This window comes from Triturus cristatus, chromosome 11, assembly GCF_964204655.1.
Source record: "Triturus cristatus chromosome 11, aTriCri1.1, whole genome shotgun sequence".
NCBI lineage: Eukaryota > Metazoa > Chordata > Amphibia > Caudata > Salamandridae > Triturus > Triturus cristatus.
This window is the reverse complement of record NC_140594.1, coordinates 225,226,812-225,245,034: the sequence shown is the minus strand read 5'-3', so window position 1 is coordinate 225,245,034 and position 18,223 is coordinate 225,226,812. Positions and strand designations below refer to the sequence as shown.

At 47.9% G+C, this 18,223-nt stretch overlaps 1 protein-coding gene across 7 annotated transcripts in view; it reads left to right on the top strand.

Moving 5' to 3' along the window:
* GIT2 (GIT ArfGAP 2) overlaps positions 1 to 18,223 on the top strand; it is a 668,976-nt gene that overhangs the window by 146,024 nt on the left and 504,729 nt on the right. For all 7 annotated transcript variants that reach the window (XM_085633297.1, XM_085633301.1, XM_085633299.1 and 4 more), the window contains exon 4: positions 15,958 to 16,063. In XM_085633297.1, coding sequence (XP_085489423.1) covers positions 15,958 to 16,063 — 106 coding nt within the window. The remainder of the gene's footprint in view (positions 1 to 15,957; positions 16,064 to 18,223) is intronic.

Sequence of the window (18,223 nt, the reverse complement as noted above, 5' to 3'; positions counted from 1 at the left end):
CTTTGTGTGGAACTTTTTTTGTGTGGCTAACTTCCACTGGCTGCACGGATTTACGATACTTCTACTGAAGCTGTTCACACTGTTTAAGCCCAATTCACTGTCAAGATAACATCTCTTCCCGCGGAAAAGACAGACCGCTTCTAACAGTATGCTGAAATGCTTGCTTTTTATTACTTTGTTCTGTAAAGCAGATGCCTCAGCCTTAGATCATTTGTCGCATTTCCTATTCATGCCTCAGTACCTTTCTTTGCACATTGTAGGCATTATCGGATTCATTTTTTCAGCTTAATCTATTTGGTCATTATGATTAAAATCTAAATGTTGTAATAAATATTGCTAGTTAAAAATAAAATTAATATACGCGAGCTATGCTATATTTTACTACTAAACAGGAGCCACAAGAGCAGTTACCTTGCAGACAACAGGGTCATGATTTGGATGGTGCAGCAGGTGCAGTAGCACTGGGCCCAAAAGTTGTCAGAACTTCGCAAATCACATAGTATTGCTATATTTTACTACTAAACAGGCAGTCTCAAGTGCAGTTATCTTGCAGGCAACATGGTCATGATTTGAATGGTGCAGTGGCACCAGGCCCGACATTTGTCATGACCTCCTCGTAACACCTAATATTACTATATTTCACTACTATATAATTGCAGTTATCTTGCAGTTAAAAGGGACTTGATTTTTAATGGTGCAGCAGGTGAAGTGGAACCAGGGCCAAAAGCTTTAGGGACCCTACTAAACGCAGACTATTGCTAAACTTTACTACTAAACAGGCAACCGCAAGTGCAGTTATTTAGCAGGCACTACAGTGATTTCAATGGTGCTGTGGCACCGGGACCAAAAGTTGTCAGAACTGTTCTAAACAGCAAATATTACTATAGTTGACTACTAACCAAGCAGTCACAAGTGTAGTTACCTTGCAGACACCAGGGTCATGATTTTAATAGTGCAGCAGGTGCTGTGACACCGGGGCCCAAAGCACTAGGAACCCCATTAAACACAAAATATTGCAATATTTTAAAACTAAACAGGAAGTCACAAGTGCAATTACCTTACAGACCATAGAGTCATGATTTGAATGGTGCATCAAGTGCAATGGCACGGGGGCCAAAAGTTGTCATAACACCTCTAAAAACCAAATATTGCTATATTTTACTACTGAAAGGTGGTCACAAATGCGGATATCTTGCAGGCACTAGGAGCATGATTTGAATGGTGCAGCAGGTGCAGTGGCACTTGGTCCAAAAGTTGTCAGAACTCCTGTAAACACGTAATATTTCTATAATATCAATTATTTCCCTTTTTCATTTCGTTTTTTTCAGAATTTTGCTATTACTTGACTGCACTATACCACTAGCAACAGCACAATATATTGCCTTTTTGTATATAAACAAGTCATAACACTTTAACAGACTTTCTTTAACTTATATTGTACAACTACTCAGCAAGCTACAACTTACAACAAAAAACAGCTTATTATTAATCACATAGACGAAACCTAATGCATTCACCAATGCTTATGGTCTTTATTTCCCCGTCTCTTCCTTACGCTCGAGAAGCTACTGCTGCAACAATCTAGCTTTAAGTAATGCTCTTTTTATAACTGTAGCATCCAGCACACATATATTTGTCATCGCTTGCTTGGGGTAATTGTTATTCGTTGGATAGTGTGAGTCTATCATTGCCATCAGAATGGGGTTCTTGCAGAACTTCTTATCTTGCATACAGATTCATGAAGGGAGACGTTGGTTTTAATCATTAAAAAAATGGAACTTTAAGTTCTTGTTCTTGGCCATTTGGCTGATTGACATTGTCTGCTGCAGACATAGTTGGGTATCTATGTATTTTCTCCTTCATTCGTGGAGGTCTCTTTCACTTATGCTACTCAAGAGGTTTGAATAACTCAAGGTAAGATAAAAGCTCTGGTGTGCAGATCATCATTCCTGTAATACCAGATACTTTGATTCAGCCTGATTGTCTATATTAGTTGAAGTGGTGCCTAATGCCTGAAGTAAGCTAATAATAGGAGTAGAATGTAATGTACACAACTTACTCTGATTCTTTAGTTTCAGGGTTAGCAACTGTGTTTGAAATTTGGGGATTGGACACTCCTATTTTGCACAATATAAGGGTAGATAATCATGGTATGATTTCATTACAGCACACGTCTAACTTGAGTTTTGCATTGAAGCAGATTGACCTCGTAAATCAATGTGGAGTAGAGACAATATACATTCTACAAATTATGATGTATTTGGCTCCTACCATTTGGCAGGTCTCTTTACGAACATGATAGTTTGTGCGACATTGTGAAAAGTATGCTGTTTTTATACAGTTATATATTTCTTTTGAATATTGTTTTGACCATGTCCCGTGGTCCCACCAAAGTATAAACCGAACACAATTGAATGAAATTGCTGAGGAGATAGAAGGTGTACAAAAAAGTGACTGATTAAATTATATCCAGGTTAAATAAACAGATGTATTAGGTTATGGGTAAGCTGGTTACAACAAAATTTGGATCTTCTATTGTAATTCAAATTTTAACGCCTTGTATTGTGCCACAAACTAAAAGAAAACCTAGTCGCATTGAAAAAGAGAACAAAAATGCATTGCATTGAGTTTTCACAAATCGCTCACTTTTCAATTTAAAAAACAGACACTTCTTTTAACATGTTTCCAAATTGGCTGGCAATGTTGTATCTAAAAACGTTAATTCCCTGAAGAAGCCTAGAAGATTAATTTGAAATTTTGGATAGTGTTAATAATCTGTTTATTTCTGAACTCATATTAAAGCAGAATATAACGGGTACTAATTTGAATTGTTCATGTACAGTAAATATTATTGTTCATTTAAACTGCTCAACAAAATTGTCTTGTGCGCAAGGGCCAGATTAGGACTTTTTTTAAAATCTTTATAGCGAGTGAAAAAAGACTTTTTGAAAAACATGTTATGCCCTTTGTTGAGCATCTGAGTTTTTTTGTGGTGTACTATTTTCTACTTAGAGAGGAAGCCTGATATTACATATGTACTTAGAAAGGAACCCTGAAGTTCTACCCCTGATTTTCAACATGCAACCTTATTAAATGCACCTAAAACTATATGCAAGGTTTTTTCTAACCATTTTGAAAAACTGGTTGATGAAGTTGACTCTTCATTCGCTTGAAGAGAGTGGCTTTAGGGCAAATTGTTCACACAAGATAATGATATGGCTCATAGGATATTTTGGTACACTCTCGGTAAGTTAGAAAAATCGTGCATCCACTGGGCCTTACAACTGGCACTGAAAGTGCTCCTTTCAGAAAACTGGATTAGGTGCAATCAGGAACAGTGAAAGAATGTTCTTTCGCAGTACAGGTAAAAAACAGCCTTAGGCAAAGGTGCCCTGTCGCTCCCCTGTGGTTCTCCTAATATCTAGCAGACCTACTAGATATTTCAAACAATATGTTTACCTTTACACCATTCCTTTTGGGTGGGGGGTGTTAACTCCGTTAATTTATTAAGGTTTGCCTACATTGCATTGATGGGTAGGTATAATACCAGTAGGATTCCGTGAAAAATTAACTGTTAAGTAAGTGATCTCCGAATACATATTTGGAAATCAAAAACAATGATCTTTAGGAGGCTATGGGTTCACCATAAGTTTGCTTGAGAGTTTGTAAGTAATATATTTGATAAGGTTCAGTGGTATGTTTATTTAGGCATGCTTTAAACACCAAATATTCGTACAAATAAGTATGTTTAAGCTTAATCCCGCAACGCTGCCTCCGCTTTATAGAGTTGAGTTTGATTTTGCAGCTGTAGGCCATCAATCCTTCCATTTGAAACATATGGATGTTCAGGAATGTCAGCACTTCTTAATTTTAAACCCTGTTAGCAAGCAATGGAAAATTCCCCTACCACTGAAGCAACCAAAATAGACTGAATGACAGTTGTTTTCACACAGAGAACAATTTTGTCAGCTTGCACAAAATAAATAATGAAAGCTTAGTTATATTTTGAGGCCTGTTCATGCCTAGTCCACATCTACGTGAACACACTTGTTACACCACTCATTTCACAAATACAGTACATCGTTATGTGCATTAAGACCAGCAAGACATGTTGCCAATGTCAAACAAGTATGAAAAAGTGCGGCACCGGAAAAGCCCCTGTAGGTTACTGAAGAATAATCCTTTGAGGACCTCATTTTGTAAGTCTGTCAACACCATAATTGTGGTATATGCCGCCGACCGCAGCCCCCGCAGGGGGGCACTAGAGCGGTCGGCGCCCTAGTATCGGCTGGGCACCGGTCACCCCTCCCCGCCCCCCCCCTTCAGGGGGTGGGGACGCCGGCCGGTGTCACCCTCCTCTCTCCTGCCCGGAAGTGACACGCGGGTTGTCACTTCCGGGCTTTCTTTGGCGAGGGGGGAGGCTATATAGCCTTCCCCCACCATGCTGGCGACCTCTTGTTTGCCTTGCACGCCGCAATGCTAATGGGGGATGGACCTTTGCCCGAGGTGGGGGGCCAGGGTCCCGCTCGTGGGGCTCAAGGGGGCCTGCAGTACCGTCGGGAGGCAAAAGGGTACTAGGTGTTGTGGGAGGGGCTTGGACCGGGCCGTGCTTACTTGTCCTGTCTGGCCGGTGGTTGGGCCGAGCTGTCGCGCTTGGAACAGGAGGAGGCGGTGTGTGGGCCCCCGCACTTGCTGCAGTTGTGGGCGAACCTGCACGCTTTGCCCCATGAACATGAGCCGGCGTTGAACAGCCTGCAGGTGCCGTTGGACTGTGTTCTAAAGCCCGGCTTGCGGCCACCCCTACGGCCCCCCGAAAGGGTTTCCTTGTCTGTCCCTTCCCTTCCTGCTTTGTCTCTTTACTCTTGTCCCAGTTAGAGGTGCTTGGCTTAGCTGTCCCTTCCACTGCATGCTTACCCATATGCATGACCCAAAGCCTAACCTCCTGTTGGTCCCATTCTAATTCCGGACAGATTGCCCTCTTTTTTCCTAAAGTCACAGTCATACCGGTACCACCCCAAACCCCCGCTATTTGCGGCCTCTTCCGTGATAACACTTGCATACCGAAATAGCCCTGGCCCTTGATCCGGGAACCTTTCCATTATTACCGCCGCCAATATGGCGAAGGCTTGGCCCCATGTGACAATGTTCTTTTCGGGCCAATTTTAAAAGCGCACCTTCTTATCGTCCTCCTTGGCGCCCATCTTCCTGGTGTCAACCCCTTTAGCCCCATGCATGAGTAGTGTGAAAATATCAATAAACTCCCTCTGCCAGATCCCCTCTTTGGCAGCCAGGGGGACTTGCCACCCGAGGGAGCAGCGGCCAGATAATAGCGGTGCCGTGGTTACCAGGGGCTTAGGCACTACTGCGAGGGCTGACACTGCTGGTGGCCCTGCCGGTGGGACCATTGTGAGGGGGGGCCATGGCGGTGACGGGGGCCACCTCCAGAGCTGTGGCGGAGTTACAGGGCGATCTGGAAGCAGGTTGGTACCAAGGGTACCTCTGCGTGGCACCATAGGGGGTGCCAGAGCCAAATCCGAGGAGCCTCATGGGAGGGTCCTGGAAGCCTTGTCGGCGCCCCGCTAGTCCTTCGGACGGTTGTGGGCCTGAACAACCGGGGGCATTGCTATGCGACGATCCGCCAGGTGAAGGGGCGTGAGTAGAAGTTACCAACGGTCACGTGATCCTGTAAGAGAATCACTTGGACGGCAGCAAAGGCGGGGTTTGCCCCAGTGCTGCCCGGCTCATCAGGCGGGCAGGCGGCCCAGTTTGTTGCCTGCCCTTGGATCGCCCGTAAGATAACCCACCTATTACATAATGGCGTATGTAATAAACCTGCAGCACTTTTTTACCCAACCAAGCAGTCTGTGTGTGTGTGTTATTATTGGGTATGTATTCTTGTGGAGGGGGGACTGAGGGGTGCAAATGGCGATACTATTTGTCTTTCACTGACTGAATGCATTGTATTCAGTATTCAGAATAGTTTGTGGTGGCATTCACTTTAGTTTTAAACAGACTTCAAATTGTTTTATTAATTTATTTGAGTTTTATATAGCACTCGCTAGACCCGGAGGTATCCAAGCGCTTCACATGAGGATCATTGAGTTAATTCAGTTACAAGAGCCTATTAAAAACATAGGAAAATGAGAAACAGTGTTACACATTAAAACGAGTGTTACAAGAGCGTGGAATAACATCAACATATACTCCGTAATTTGGCAGAACATCGGTAATTCGTCGGAAGACCGGGGGGAGATAACAGTGGGTAGACGAGGAGAAACAGTGTCCAATGTCCAGCTGGGTAGGTGACGGCCGAGGGGGGGGAGAACCAGAGCCTATCTCCTCTATAGCGCACTAGGCAGCTCCACCGGGCATCGGCCATGTTGCTCTGTCTCAAACACACATGGAAAAGTGTCTGTACCATCAAATTTATAGATTATTTTGCCAAGATGAGGCCCTCTTTCTGTCTTTCAATTTGCAATTCATAATGCGCCTAGGGGTTCAAGCAAAAGAAATTCGGCCGATCAGCAGTGCCACAAAGCCACATGAGTTGCCAGAGAATAAAAACATAGGCATGGGAACACCGCGCCACAGCATTACATCCATTGCTAGGGTTACAAACAACAATAGAGAGCAAGTCCCAAGAAGCGTGGAGGGGAGTGGGGGAACAGTAAAGGTGTAACAATAAAGATCAGTACTTTGTGTTTCATTGCCCAGTTTAATGGTGTTCGATCTAGTGTGCTCAAAGATCTCGAAGACTGTAATGGCCTTGCCAGAACTGCTTTTTTTGACCTCCATGATCCAGGAAATGCCAGCAGCAAGAGTTTAACACACGGAGCCATGTTGCCGGCCTTAATGTTAGTTTATGGAACACGATGTGAAATTATCAGAGCCCTTGTGGGAAATAGAGTTGCCAGTAATTATGAAAACCTGTGTGAGTTGCCCATGCTTCGGTTTGTCACAGCAAATTCCAATTAACGTTTACAGGTATCCTATATGTGAATAACGTGTTACAAAATCGAAACAGTGAAATCATGGAGGTATGCTAAAACTACAACACCCCTCCGTTTCTTCTCTGGATTTCATCCCCATGGGTTGGGCCGTGCACAAACAAGAGCATTGTATTTCAGCAAGTGTGGATTTGTGCATACCATGACAGTATCTGATCAATGTTCTTTATTGCTTGAAAAAACTCCAAAGTCCTCTTCTAAAACTTGCATGCTTTCCTCCCTATATATTTATTGTTCCACATGTTTTCAAGCAAAGAAACTGTTTATGTCTATCTTGTACCCTATTTTTTGCCAAATTGGAAACTTATTTTGGAGAAATCTGCTTGTCAAAAGTTGTATTAAGGCCATTATCATACCCACATTTGCCAAAAACTTTTTTTTTTTTTAAGTGTTCAAAACCTTTATTTTGCCATCAGTGTACACTGCTATTTAGCCAACAACCCGGAGGCAGGCAGCTAATGCTCGTGGCGTCACGCCATCAGCGCGAATCAATGACATACACTGTCGAATTTATGTTCATGGAGCAGTATACTGGTCAAAACAACAAGAACAAACAACAACCTTGCCATGTAGCATCATGAGCGTGGTGCATACAGCTCACTAGTCGGTGTCAGACAGAAAAAGGAAATATTTCAATCGTCGTCTTAACAATACCTAGATGGGGACCACATACCAATCAACACAGTCCAGAAGCCCACAAGACCCTCATTCTCCGCAACGGCACCTAGATAGAGCAGCCCTGGAAGGAAACACGAATCGCCATCTAGGCTATGCAAATGTCACAGGCATCGCCTCCGCGGCTAGTTAGGAGCAAAGCGCAGCGCCCACACATCGCAATTTCCCCTGTCGTATCATTCACTCAGGCCACCCGCCTCCGAGTCTTTGTGCTGATGTTCACGAGCCCAACTCACAAACGGATCCCAAATGTCCCTGGGCCGGGATGCAGCCGGCATCAACTCCCAGAAAGTAGCGAGCTGCGTACAACCATATGTTACATCCGCTAACCAACCCTTCACCGTGGGCACCCCCCGCCGTCCCCAATGGATAGCCACCCGCCTCTTGGCGAACAATAAAAGCAAAGCATGCAGCTTGCGCGACTGTGGCGGAGTGTCTCTGACATAACCCAGCAGCCCACTCAGGGGGGAGGGGACCTCCTCTCGACCTACAATCTGGTTTACCAATAGGAAAACCTGAGACCAATAGCTGTCCAGTTTGGGGCAGGACCACGCGATATGCAGAAAGGAAGCAGCGGCAGAGCCGCACCGCCAACAGTCATCCGTCTCCCGAAGACCCATCCTTTTCAGGCTGATGGGTGTCCTGTAGAATCGATGTAGATATTTAAAGTGTATGAGGCGCAAATTGTAATTCGGCGACAGCTCGGTGAGCTGCCCGCAACAGAACTCCCACTGTTCCTCCGACACCTCAGGTTGGAGCTCCCCGTTCCAATGTAGCAGAGCGTTCGGCGCCGCAACCGGAGCCACGTCCTGCATATGGCGATATATACGAGTGACTAGTTTACGGGGAGACGGGGAGCCCACCACCGCCTCCAAAGCCGGGAAGACAGGCGGCTCGGCAGGGAACTCCCGCGACAGCGCCCGACACGCCGCACGGAGTTTGTGGTACAGGAATAGCACGGAAAAGGGCACCATCTCCCCGTCCCCCGGCGCCGGGGGAGGCATGAACTTGCCATCAGGGAAAAGGTCAGCAAGTGTACGAAGACGCAACCTCTCAGCAAGGTGTCCTGCTATCCCATCAGCAGCACAGGGCAGCAGCGGGTTATGCAGCAGAGGGAGCGAGGGGGCATAGAGCAGCGGAACCTGTGCTCTCCTACGCAGCTCCTCCCACACCCATCGCAACAGTTCCGCCGTATCAACGTCCACCCCCGGGCGGCGAGCCCTGGTGCAGATCGTGACCCCCAGCGGAAGGGGCACCACCGCATCTCGCTCCACTGCCACGTGGGGCTGAAAGGGAGTAGGGTGGGACCAGAAATGTAGGAACTGTGCCTGAGCACAGAGAGCATACAGCTTCATGTCCGGGGCCCCCAACCCTCCCCGTCGCAGGGGCAGCGTCAGCGTTTCCCATGCCACCCTGGCCTGCCCGCCAGCCCATACCAGCTCCACCAGAGAGGACCGTAAAGTGGCAAAGAAATGTGCTGTAAGTGGCACAGGTATATTAGCAAATAGATAAAGGAATTTGGGCAGCACTATCATTTTTGTTAGCGCAATCCGCCCAGTCAACGACAGGGGCAAAGAAGCCCACAGTTTCACCTTTGCTCTGAGCCACATCACTGCCCTACCGAAGTTGAGATTTCAAATCTCCTGGGTGTTCCGGCTGATCCAAATTCCCAAATATTTGACCTCCTCCGCCTCCCAACGCAGTGGGTATTCAGAGGTTACCTCCGCGGTGCTGTCCGTGAGGGGAAAGAGCACCGACTTAGACCAATTGATGGAGATGCCAGCGAGGCCCTCAAAGCGGACAAATTCCCGCAACATGGGATCAAGGTTGTCTGCGGGATTGATGAGGTAAAGGGTCACATCGTCCGCATATAGGGAGATCAGAAGGCTTCTGGAGCTGAAACCTATGCCTCTCGCCGTGTGGTGTTGACGGATCCTGGCTGCCAGCGGCTCCATAGCTATGGCAAATAGCAGCGGGGAGAGGGGGCACCCCTGCCTAGTCCATCGCGATATACCGAATGGGTCAGACACCAGGCCGTTCACCCGCACCCTGGCAGTGGGCATGGTGTACAACAATCAAATCTTCCGAAGCAGCAGCGCGCTGAACCCCATCCTCTCCAATATTCGGAATAAGTATGGCCATTCAAGGGTGTCAAAGGCCTTCGTGGCGTCCAAGAACACCACCGCGGCCTTTACCTCGGGATGTAAATAATGCAGTGCAGCAAATATCGTGCGCAAATTGTGGGCGGTCGCTCTACCCGGTATAAATCCTGATTGATCCGGTAGGGTAATCATCGGCAGCACCCGGTTCGCGAGTAGCTTAGCCAGGATCTTTACATCCACATTAATCAGAGATAGAGGCCGGTATGAGTTTAGGTCGTCTGCGGGCTTATCCGGTTTCAGCGTTGTGATGATCAGCGCTTCGCGCATGGTAGCTGGCAAAACTCCAGTTCCTAAGGCCTCCTCGTACACTGCCAGCAGCCGGGGCGCTAGTTCATCCGCATACGCCTTATAGAAGGCCGTCGTAAGGCCATCCGGTCCCGGCGCCTTATCGTGCGGCAAGCTCCTGATGACCTGTGCCACATCCCCAGCGTCTATCGGGAGATCCATATACTCTCTGTGCTTATTATTAAACCACGCCAGTGCAATGGAATCCAGGAAGGACGTGAGCCCCTCCGGACTCACATGTTGGGTGGAAGTATATAGTCTGGAGTAGAACTCCGAGAACACACCTACAATCTCCCTCTTGGTGTGAAGTAGTTCGCCCGCAGCCGTGCGCAGCTCATGGATATACGATGCGGGTCGCGTCGGCCTGGTCATACTAGCCAATACCTTCCCCGGTCTCCCACCTTTGCCATATCGGCGAGCTTCCGCGTATTTCCCTAGGAATTTAACTTCCCGCATCGCCTCCTCGTCGTACTCCAATAATTTAGTTTTCAGCAGCCCAGCCACCTCCGGGTCCTCCCCCATAAAGAAAGTGCGCTCGAGCTGTTTTATGTCGGCTTCCAGCGTGGCCAGGGTGCCCCGTATAGTCTTTAGTACGCCCGCCTGGCGAGCTGTGCACTGGCCTCTAATGACGACCTTAAAGGCCTCCCACAGGGTCGCCACCGTGTTCACCGATCCCACATTATGCTCGAAATATTCGGTAACATCTGTACGTATCTCTTCCCTGAAGGCCTCATCTAGCAATGCGTGGGGCGGGAGTCGCCACGAAAACGCCGGGAGGGATTCGCCCGGGAGCAGCAGCTTTAGCATGCATGGCGCGTGATCGGAGAGCGAACGGGGCATGTGTTCTACCTGCGACGTCCACAACACGACGTCCCGTGACACCAGCCAGAAGTCCCAGCGGGACCACGCTCCCCCATGGGCCGATATACCGGTGCCGTCCCGCAGACCTCCATGACGACCACGCCACACATCCACCAATGCGCCATCCATCATAATCTCACGTAGTGCGGAGCTCGCCATCGGATTCAGCGTGCGCGCCGCCCCCTGCCTATCCTCTCTGTCATCCATCACTGCATTAAAATCACCTCCCCAAATAATTGTATCGCAGCCAGTGTTCCGCACCTGCCCCCAAAGCTTGTGGAAGAACCCAGGGGAGTCAACGTTAGGTCCATACACGGCTACAAATACCACCGACACGCCACACACAATACCCTGAACTAGAACATATCTTCCCTCCGGGTCACACAGGACAGAGCCCTCCCGCCAGTCTAACCCACAACGTATCAATATTGCCACCCCTCGGGCATAGTTGGAGTAGATAGCGGAATAAACATGGCCCCATCTGGTGTGTCGCAGCCTTGGGGCAGGGGCGGTATTCAAATGGGTTTCCTGCAGCAGGCATACATCCACACAGTGCCGCACCAGATATGCATGTACCAACCTGGCCTTTCTATGGTCATTGAGCCCCCGGACATTCCAGGTGATGCAATTCAAAGTTTTCCCAGATCTTGGCATTCCCATCCCTTATCAAATGGATTGCAAATAGACATACTGACGAAAGCCAACCTGCACGATCCTGACACCATAGCTAGAGCAGAAAATCAAGTCTGGCAGTGAACATTTAAACAAAAACCCCAGCCAACCTCCCCCCACCCACTCCAACCCCCCAACCGGGTCGTGGAAGAGCCCTCCCCTCCCTACCCCCACAAAACCTTTAAATGGACACGGGAACATTCCCAATGGGGTGTGGCTAAGTCGGCTACTCCCCCGTGAAGAACAGGGTGGCCGGAAGATCTGCAGGGGATGCGAGCCGCCCAAACCTGAATGCAGGAGTTCTACTTACGTTGGCAGTGAGCTACACCAGAGTTCCGGGCGCCCCCCATACACACCCCAGTAGATTAACAATCTTACCCCAGACAAGCATTAGCCCCTTACACAAAGATACCAGCATGGGGCCCCGCAATTACTCAATGTCACTGAGTCCGCCAGGCCCCTTCTCAGCAGCACCCTTGGGTCGCTGTCCTGTTTTACGACCCACATGTTTGGCGAACTTCAGAGCTTCCTTAACATCCGTGAAGATGTGGGCGGATCCCTCAAAGGTCACCTTTAACTTGGCTGGATAAAGTAGCGAATAGGGAACCTGCACTTGCAGAAGTAGCCGTTTGGCCGGCAGGAATTCCCGGCGGGCGGCCTGGACAGCCGGGGTAAAGTCAGGGTAGAATGAGAGCGTGTTGCCCTTGTGCGTGATGGTTCCTTTCTCCCTGGCTAGTCTAAGGATCACGTCCCTGTCTTGATAGTTCAGGAGTCGAGCAATTATGGGCCGGGGCGGTGCGCCGACCGGGGGCCTCTGACCCAGCGATCTGTGCGCCCTCTCCACCGCAAATACCGCCGAGAGGCCAGGGTCAAACAGTTCGTGGAGAAGGTCGGCGACATAGGTTTCCATTTTGGATATGGCGGTGGTCTCCGGCACCCCAGTAATGCGTAGATTGTTGCGCCGAGAGCGCGCCTCCAAATCCTCGTTCTTTGCGCGAATGACGCCCAGCAGTTTGTCCATGTGTAGGAGCTGGTCCTTCGTCTCCACTTGAAATTCATGGAATTCCGATTGACGAGCCTCAAGCGTGTCCAGCCGCGTCTCATGCGACGACACCTGCGTTTTCACGGAGTCCAACTGGCTCGTGAGATTGTCTAGCTTAGTGTCGCTATTGCGGAGGTTGGAGCGCATCTCGAGCATCAATGTGCGTAGATCTTCCACCTTGATCGACAGGGGGTGAGTCCTGCCTCTCATCCTCCTGGGGGTCCCGCTCCGCCTCAGCATGCAGTGCCGATCGTTTGTGGTCAAAGGTTAGCTTCGGCTGTCTCGAGTCGTGCTTACCCATGGCGGAGGGGGCACAACCAGCTAACACCCCCAGTTACCAGCCGCCTCCAGAGACCAGGCCGCCCTTGCGTCACCACCTCCAAATCCTTGCCACTGCGAAAGGCGGGCGACCAGGCAACAGCCGTGCCCCCTCACTCCAGCTACAGGTCCACGTGTGTAGGCCCCCACATCCCACGCAGCTCCGCTTCCAGGCTATCTCGGGGCCACAGCCCAGGGCGAGCCAGCCCACAGCCCAAGACCGGGCAGCGGCCCTCCACACCCCCACGGGGCACCGGGGAGGGGGGGGGGGAGGATGGGGGAGAGAGGGCAGCGTAATGCACACCACCAATGGCCTCCTACTACCAGTGCAGCCCACAGCAGCATCCACTCTCCTTTCGCCGATATGGGGTCTCCCGACTCCCTCACTCACCCCGGTCTCTGCTCCAGGCCAGCCGGCCCAGCGCCACCAGCCCCTCTGCGTACGTCTCACCGGCTTGACTCTCTAGGCTCCCAGTAGAGCCAGGCACTCCCCGCCATCCTCGGAGTCGCGGCGGTGTCAGCTTGTCTCCACGTGGTTTCTCCAGGGCCTCGCAACAGCACCGCCCAATACAATAGGCCGCAACACAGGATCATCAGGCCCTGGGCAGCATCCAAAGCGGCAACAGACTCCCTGTACGGCACACCCGGGTGTCGTAGTCGCGCCGTTCAGGCCTCAGGCGACCGGTACCACAGTTTGCACTACACGCTACACCAGGTAGCGCGCCGATCTCTGACCGCCTCTCAGGTCTCGTGATCACCGCCACTTCCTCCGGCACCCGCTCCGGGCCCGCTCCGACTCACCAGCACACAGTCGCAGGTTCCGGCCAGGCAGGGACTCCGCCGCGATCCCACACCGCTACCAAGTCGGCCTGCTCCGCTGCGTCCGCCCCGGTCTCCAGTTACAGCTCACCCTGAGTTGGCTACCAGGATGCACCTCATGTCAGGACGCCTGCCGGACTCGCGGACCTCAATCTCCGCCAAATCTGCCTCCGGCGGGCTCAGCTCGCCACCGCCGATTCACCACCGTTCTCGGCACCGTGCCAGCTGGCCTGGGCAGCGCACGCTCACCCTGAAGTGCAGGATATCAACAGGATTTCTTTCCGGCCGGCGGAGCTCGCTCACAGAGCGGCCATTTCGCTGCACGGCAAGCCACGCCCCCCCTGTCGCATTTGCCAAAAACTTAGTTGTCATTCAGTAATGTGCTTTTCTCTCATTTTTCAAAATCGCAATGCACCAACCTGTCTTTGAGTTCTAGCTGGTAAGCATAGGCCCCTCATTAATGGTCAGCTGCATCCTTTTTTTGCTCTCTATACAGGCCAATATGACATTTTACGCTACTGTGTTATGTGTTTATAATAAAAGGACTATCCAAACTAGGCACTTGCAAAGGTGATATTCTACATTAGGAACCTTACACGCCTCTCTATTTTGAAAGTATTTTGTGAAAATGTACCACTATCATTTATTTGTCTTTCTTGCGCCTGATTTTTTGTTTGAGCCTACCAGATTGACGAAACCCTATTGTCAGTTTACCAAGAATTTATAATGATAAAACCTTTCCATTGGTTGGCTTTATAGTCCCTTTCATTTGCTTGCTTCATATTCGACGGCCTTATCCATCATGTGTTTGTCCCTTCCCTAAGGCCTCTTTACTTATGTCCTTCCACTGCTCGTTTTTAAGGAACCACTTTTTTCTTTGCTTTAGCACTCTATAAGAGTGCATCTATTTTCCACTTGTCTCCCTCATGTGCGTCTCTCTCATGCTTTGTGTTGTTCTCTCTCATTCATGCACTTCTCTCTCTCGGTGTAGCTTTCTCTCACCTGTGTGCTTTTCTCCCTCTACAGCACTCTGTTAAATTTGTTGAAGGCTTCCTCTATGGTACAATTTCCCTTTTTTGTCTTTTCCCTGCCCATTCCCTGTTGTTTCTAGCCTCCACCCGCTTGTCGGTATTCCCCTGCTTTTCTATTTTTTTTTAAATTCATTAAAAAAAAAAATATGCCCAAAAAGTGCTCTCGAATTACTTTGTTTTTTTAATTTAGCAATCCAGTTTGGATTGGTAAATGTAAACAAAGTGGCATTTGCGTCATTTTGTAAGCCTGTATGCTTTGAGAATGCTTGCTTTTTTAAGCCCGCTTGCTCTTTAGTATCAACCACTTTGGATTACCTTCAGAATTTAGGGGTTTCTGGAGTTTGCTGTCAAACCACAACAGCTTTCTGTCAAAACCTAAAATTAGCATTATAGAAACACCTGGATTTTTTTGTAAGTAGTGTTATTTTTGGTTTGATATGGTTACCCATTATTGGCCACCAGGATTTTTGTAAACAATCATGCCTATGTGGTGTGCCAAATTGTAATGCATGTGTCACTTCAGTCACTTTACCTGATAGTCACCATCTTTTCACATTAAGTTTGAAACACTTCATTTGATGTGGAAACTACAGTTTCCATGATTCTGTTGGGGAAATTGGTCTGGAGGTTAACTGGTGGACAACTGAACTCCTACTTGCACTTGGTTTTAAATAGTGAGCTGTAACTTGCACTTAAGCTTGAAAATGTTTCCAGAGAGTTGAAGCACATGCCCACTCTTGTATTAGCAAAATGTATTAACACACTTTCTTGTTTAATGACCATTTATATTTTCTTGAGTTCAGCGTTTTTTCCCTTTATTTTCATTTCTGCTGGATGGTTTACAATCTCCTCTGAACACCTTTCATCTAGTTTGTGTGATTTGACAATTGCGGTGGTGAGAAAAGAACATCTATTTGTATACAATATTTAGCTGAATAAGGGGCAGTAATCCACCAGATTACCTTCTATGTTGGTCTGTATTAACCAACCTTATTTGTGAAGGGCATTTCTCTCCCCATGAAAGTAGACACGTGTGCATAGTACATGGCTGTGAACTTTGTTTTGCTTTTATTTCTTTCCATCAGCCCAAATAAAGCAGAATTCATCAGAGCCAAGTACCAGATGTTGGCATTTGTCCATCGTTTACCATGTCGTGATGATGATAGTGTTACTTCCAAAGATCTTAGTAAGGTAAAGCTACTGTTTTATCAACACATTGTTTCTTGAGGACTTTTGAAAGCTTAAAACGGAATATCCCCTTATTGAGGTAGCCAATATGAAATTTTGACTGTCTAGAGTAACATGTTCAATGCTTGGAAACAAGTGCTTTTTACTGTGGTTTGGTACATATTTATTCATTCAAAAGACTTTATTTTGATCACTGTGGATCATAAAAGTACAACGTAAAACAATCACTTACAAACTCAGTAAAAACATAAACATATGTAGAGCACAGACACAGTCCGTTCAAATAGCAGCACACCGGTACAGTAAAAGAAAAATGTCTTAAGAGGACCAAGGAATCGTCATAAGAAATATTTTAAAAACAGCCTAAAAATCCATGGATATTTTAAAAAGTAATAAAAATGAGTGGTCCACAGAAAAGAATTCAAGTTACACAATAAAATTTGGCCAAGCCCTACAGTGAGATAACAGCATAGGTACTAACAAGAGAGCACTTGGCACGTCTAATCCACATTGCCATTAGAAACTTGACTATACAGAATACAATAGCATGAGATGTATCTGACTGCATTATTCTGTCGGCTTCCTTGTACTTACTTGCTCCCAAGTTCCTCCAAAGTGGGGCTATCCATTTCTTTCGAGACTGACTATACAAGGGGCAGAAAAATAAAATGTGCTTGATTGACTCTGGTTGCCCTTGGCAGCAGGTACAGTTATCAACTACCCTGACTCCTGTTTTACGCCATTTTGCCATATAGGATTTTACAGGTAGCCAACCTAAAGGTATAGTTTCCTTGCCAAAGGAGGTACAGTTTTGTCTATGTTGTCCTCAAAAGACGGTGCCAGTTTAAAATCAGTAAAAGCAGCCGAAAGGGATTCTTTACAATTTGTTAAAAGTTCAGTCTCAGTAAAACCCCAGTAATCTGCTTTAAGGCTGGCTTTGTTAATCAGGCAAAGGGTTGCTGGTAGATATTCAATTTAGCAGTGAAGGAAAAAGGAAAATGAGGCATGACTTTAGGTGAGAGGACTTGGGGCGTTGGGGTTATGTCATTCCTACTGCATGACCTCAGGTGAAGATGAAGGGGGCAAAATAATTTATATTAATTAAGGCCATTGTCTCATCCAGGAGTAGATTGCCACTTCCCTCTTGCCTGGCATCCTACTCTAGGTCCTCCTATCTTGGCAACCAGTAATTCTGTCAGAGGACTCCTTTATCACATCTACATACTTTATAGTGGTAACAGCATGTTGAGTGTGTAGTCCGACCAAGGAACATCATGAGCATTTTAGGGAACACCCTGCTTCCTATTGGTATAATACAGAATTGTGTCTTACTCCTACCAGTATGGAGTGTCAGTCATAATTACATGACCTGTGACAATTCCCTGTCATATAAAAAGGCTGACCAATATGCATTTACTTTGGCGCCTGGATCTGAGTTTGTTTCCTCACCCAAACAGGAACTCAGTCTAAATGTGCCCTTGACTGTGAATCTCAAGGCGGAGCAATTCTCACTGTATCTAATATATGTCCTCTCCCAGCCATGTGTGGTAGCTGTGAAGAGCAAGGTACACCAAGTAAAGGAATGTGTTCTGGGCTGAGTCTGCTGCCCAGTGGATCATAAAGGTCTGCCTCATTTTCAGCAACCCCCTTACAGACTCACCAAGGACTTATCTTTTGACTTTCTACCAGCCCAGCCTTCCCAGTTTGTTTGGGACTAGAGTGTTGAGGATGTGTACAGGGCATTGCTTAGACCGAATAGGGAGCGTTTGTACCCATTGCTGGTCAATAATTGGGCTGTCTGGAGGCCTGCCCTGGTTTATATGGTGTCATCCTGCAGAGAGAGTACCCTGACGGCCCCCCTCAGTATTAGACCAAAACGTCTAGTGCTGAGAGAAGGGTAAACTTCCTGGTGCCCCAGTAGCAGGAGGGTGCCTATGGGAGTGGCAGCAAGATAGGAAAAGGAGACTGCAGTGGGAGCCCTGCAGAGGGTGAAGAAGCTGGGTGGCACAGGGACATGGCGCTCCCTCAGCTAAAGCTCAACCTGCCCTTTTTGTTGAAAGGGAGGGCTTTACAAGTCACTCTCAAATATATGCATAAATTCAACTCCTCAACCACAGAAGTGCAACTATTACCTCTGACAAAACATCTAAAATGGCTTCTGAA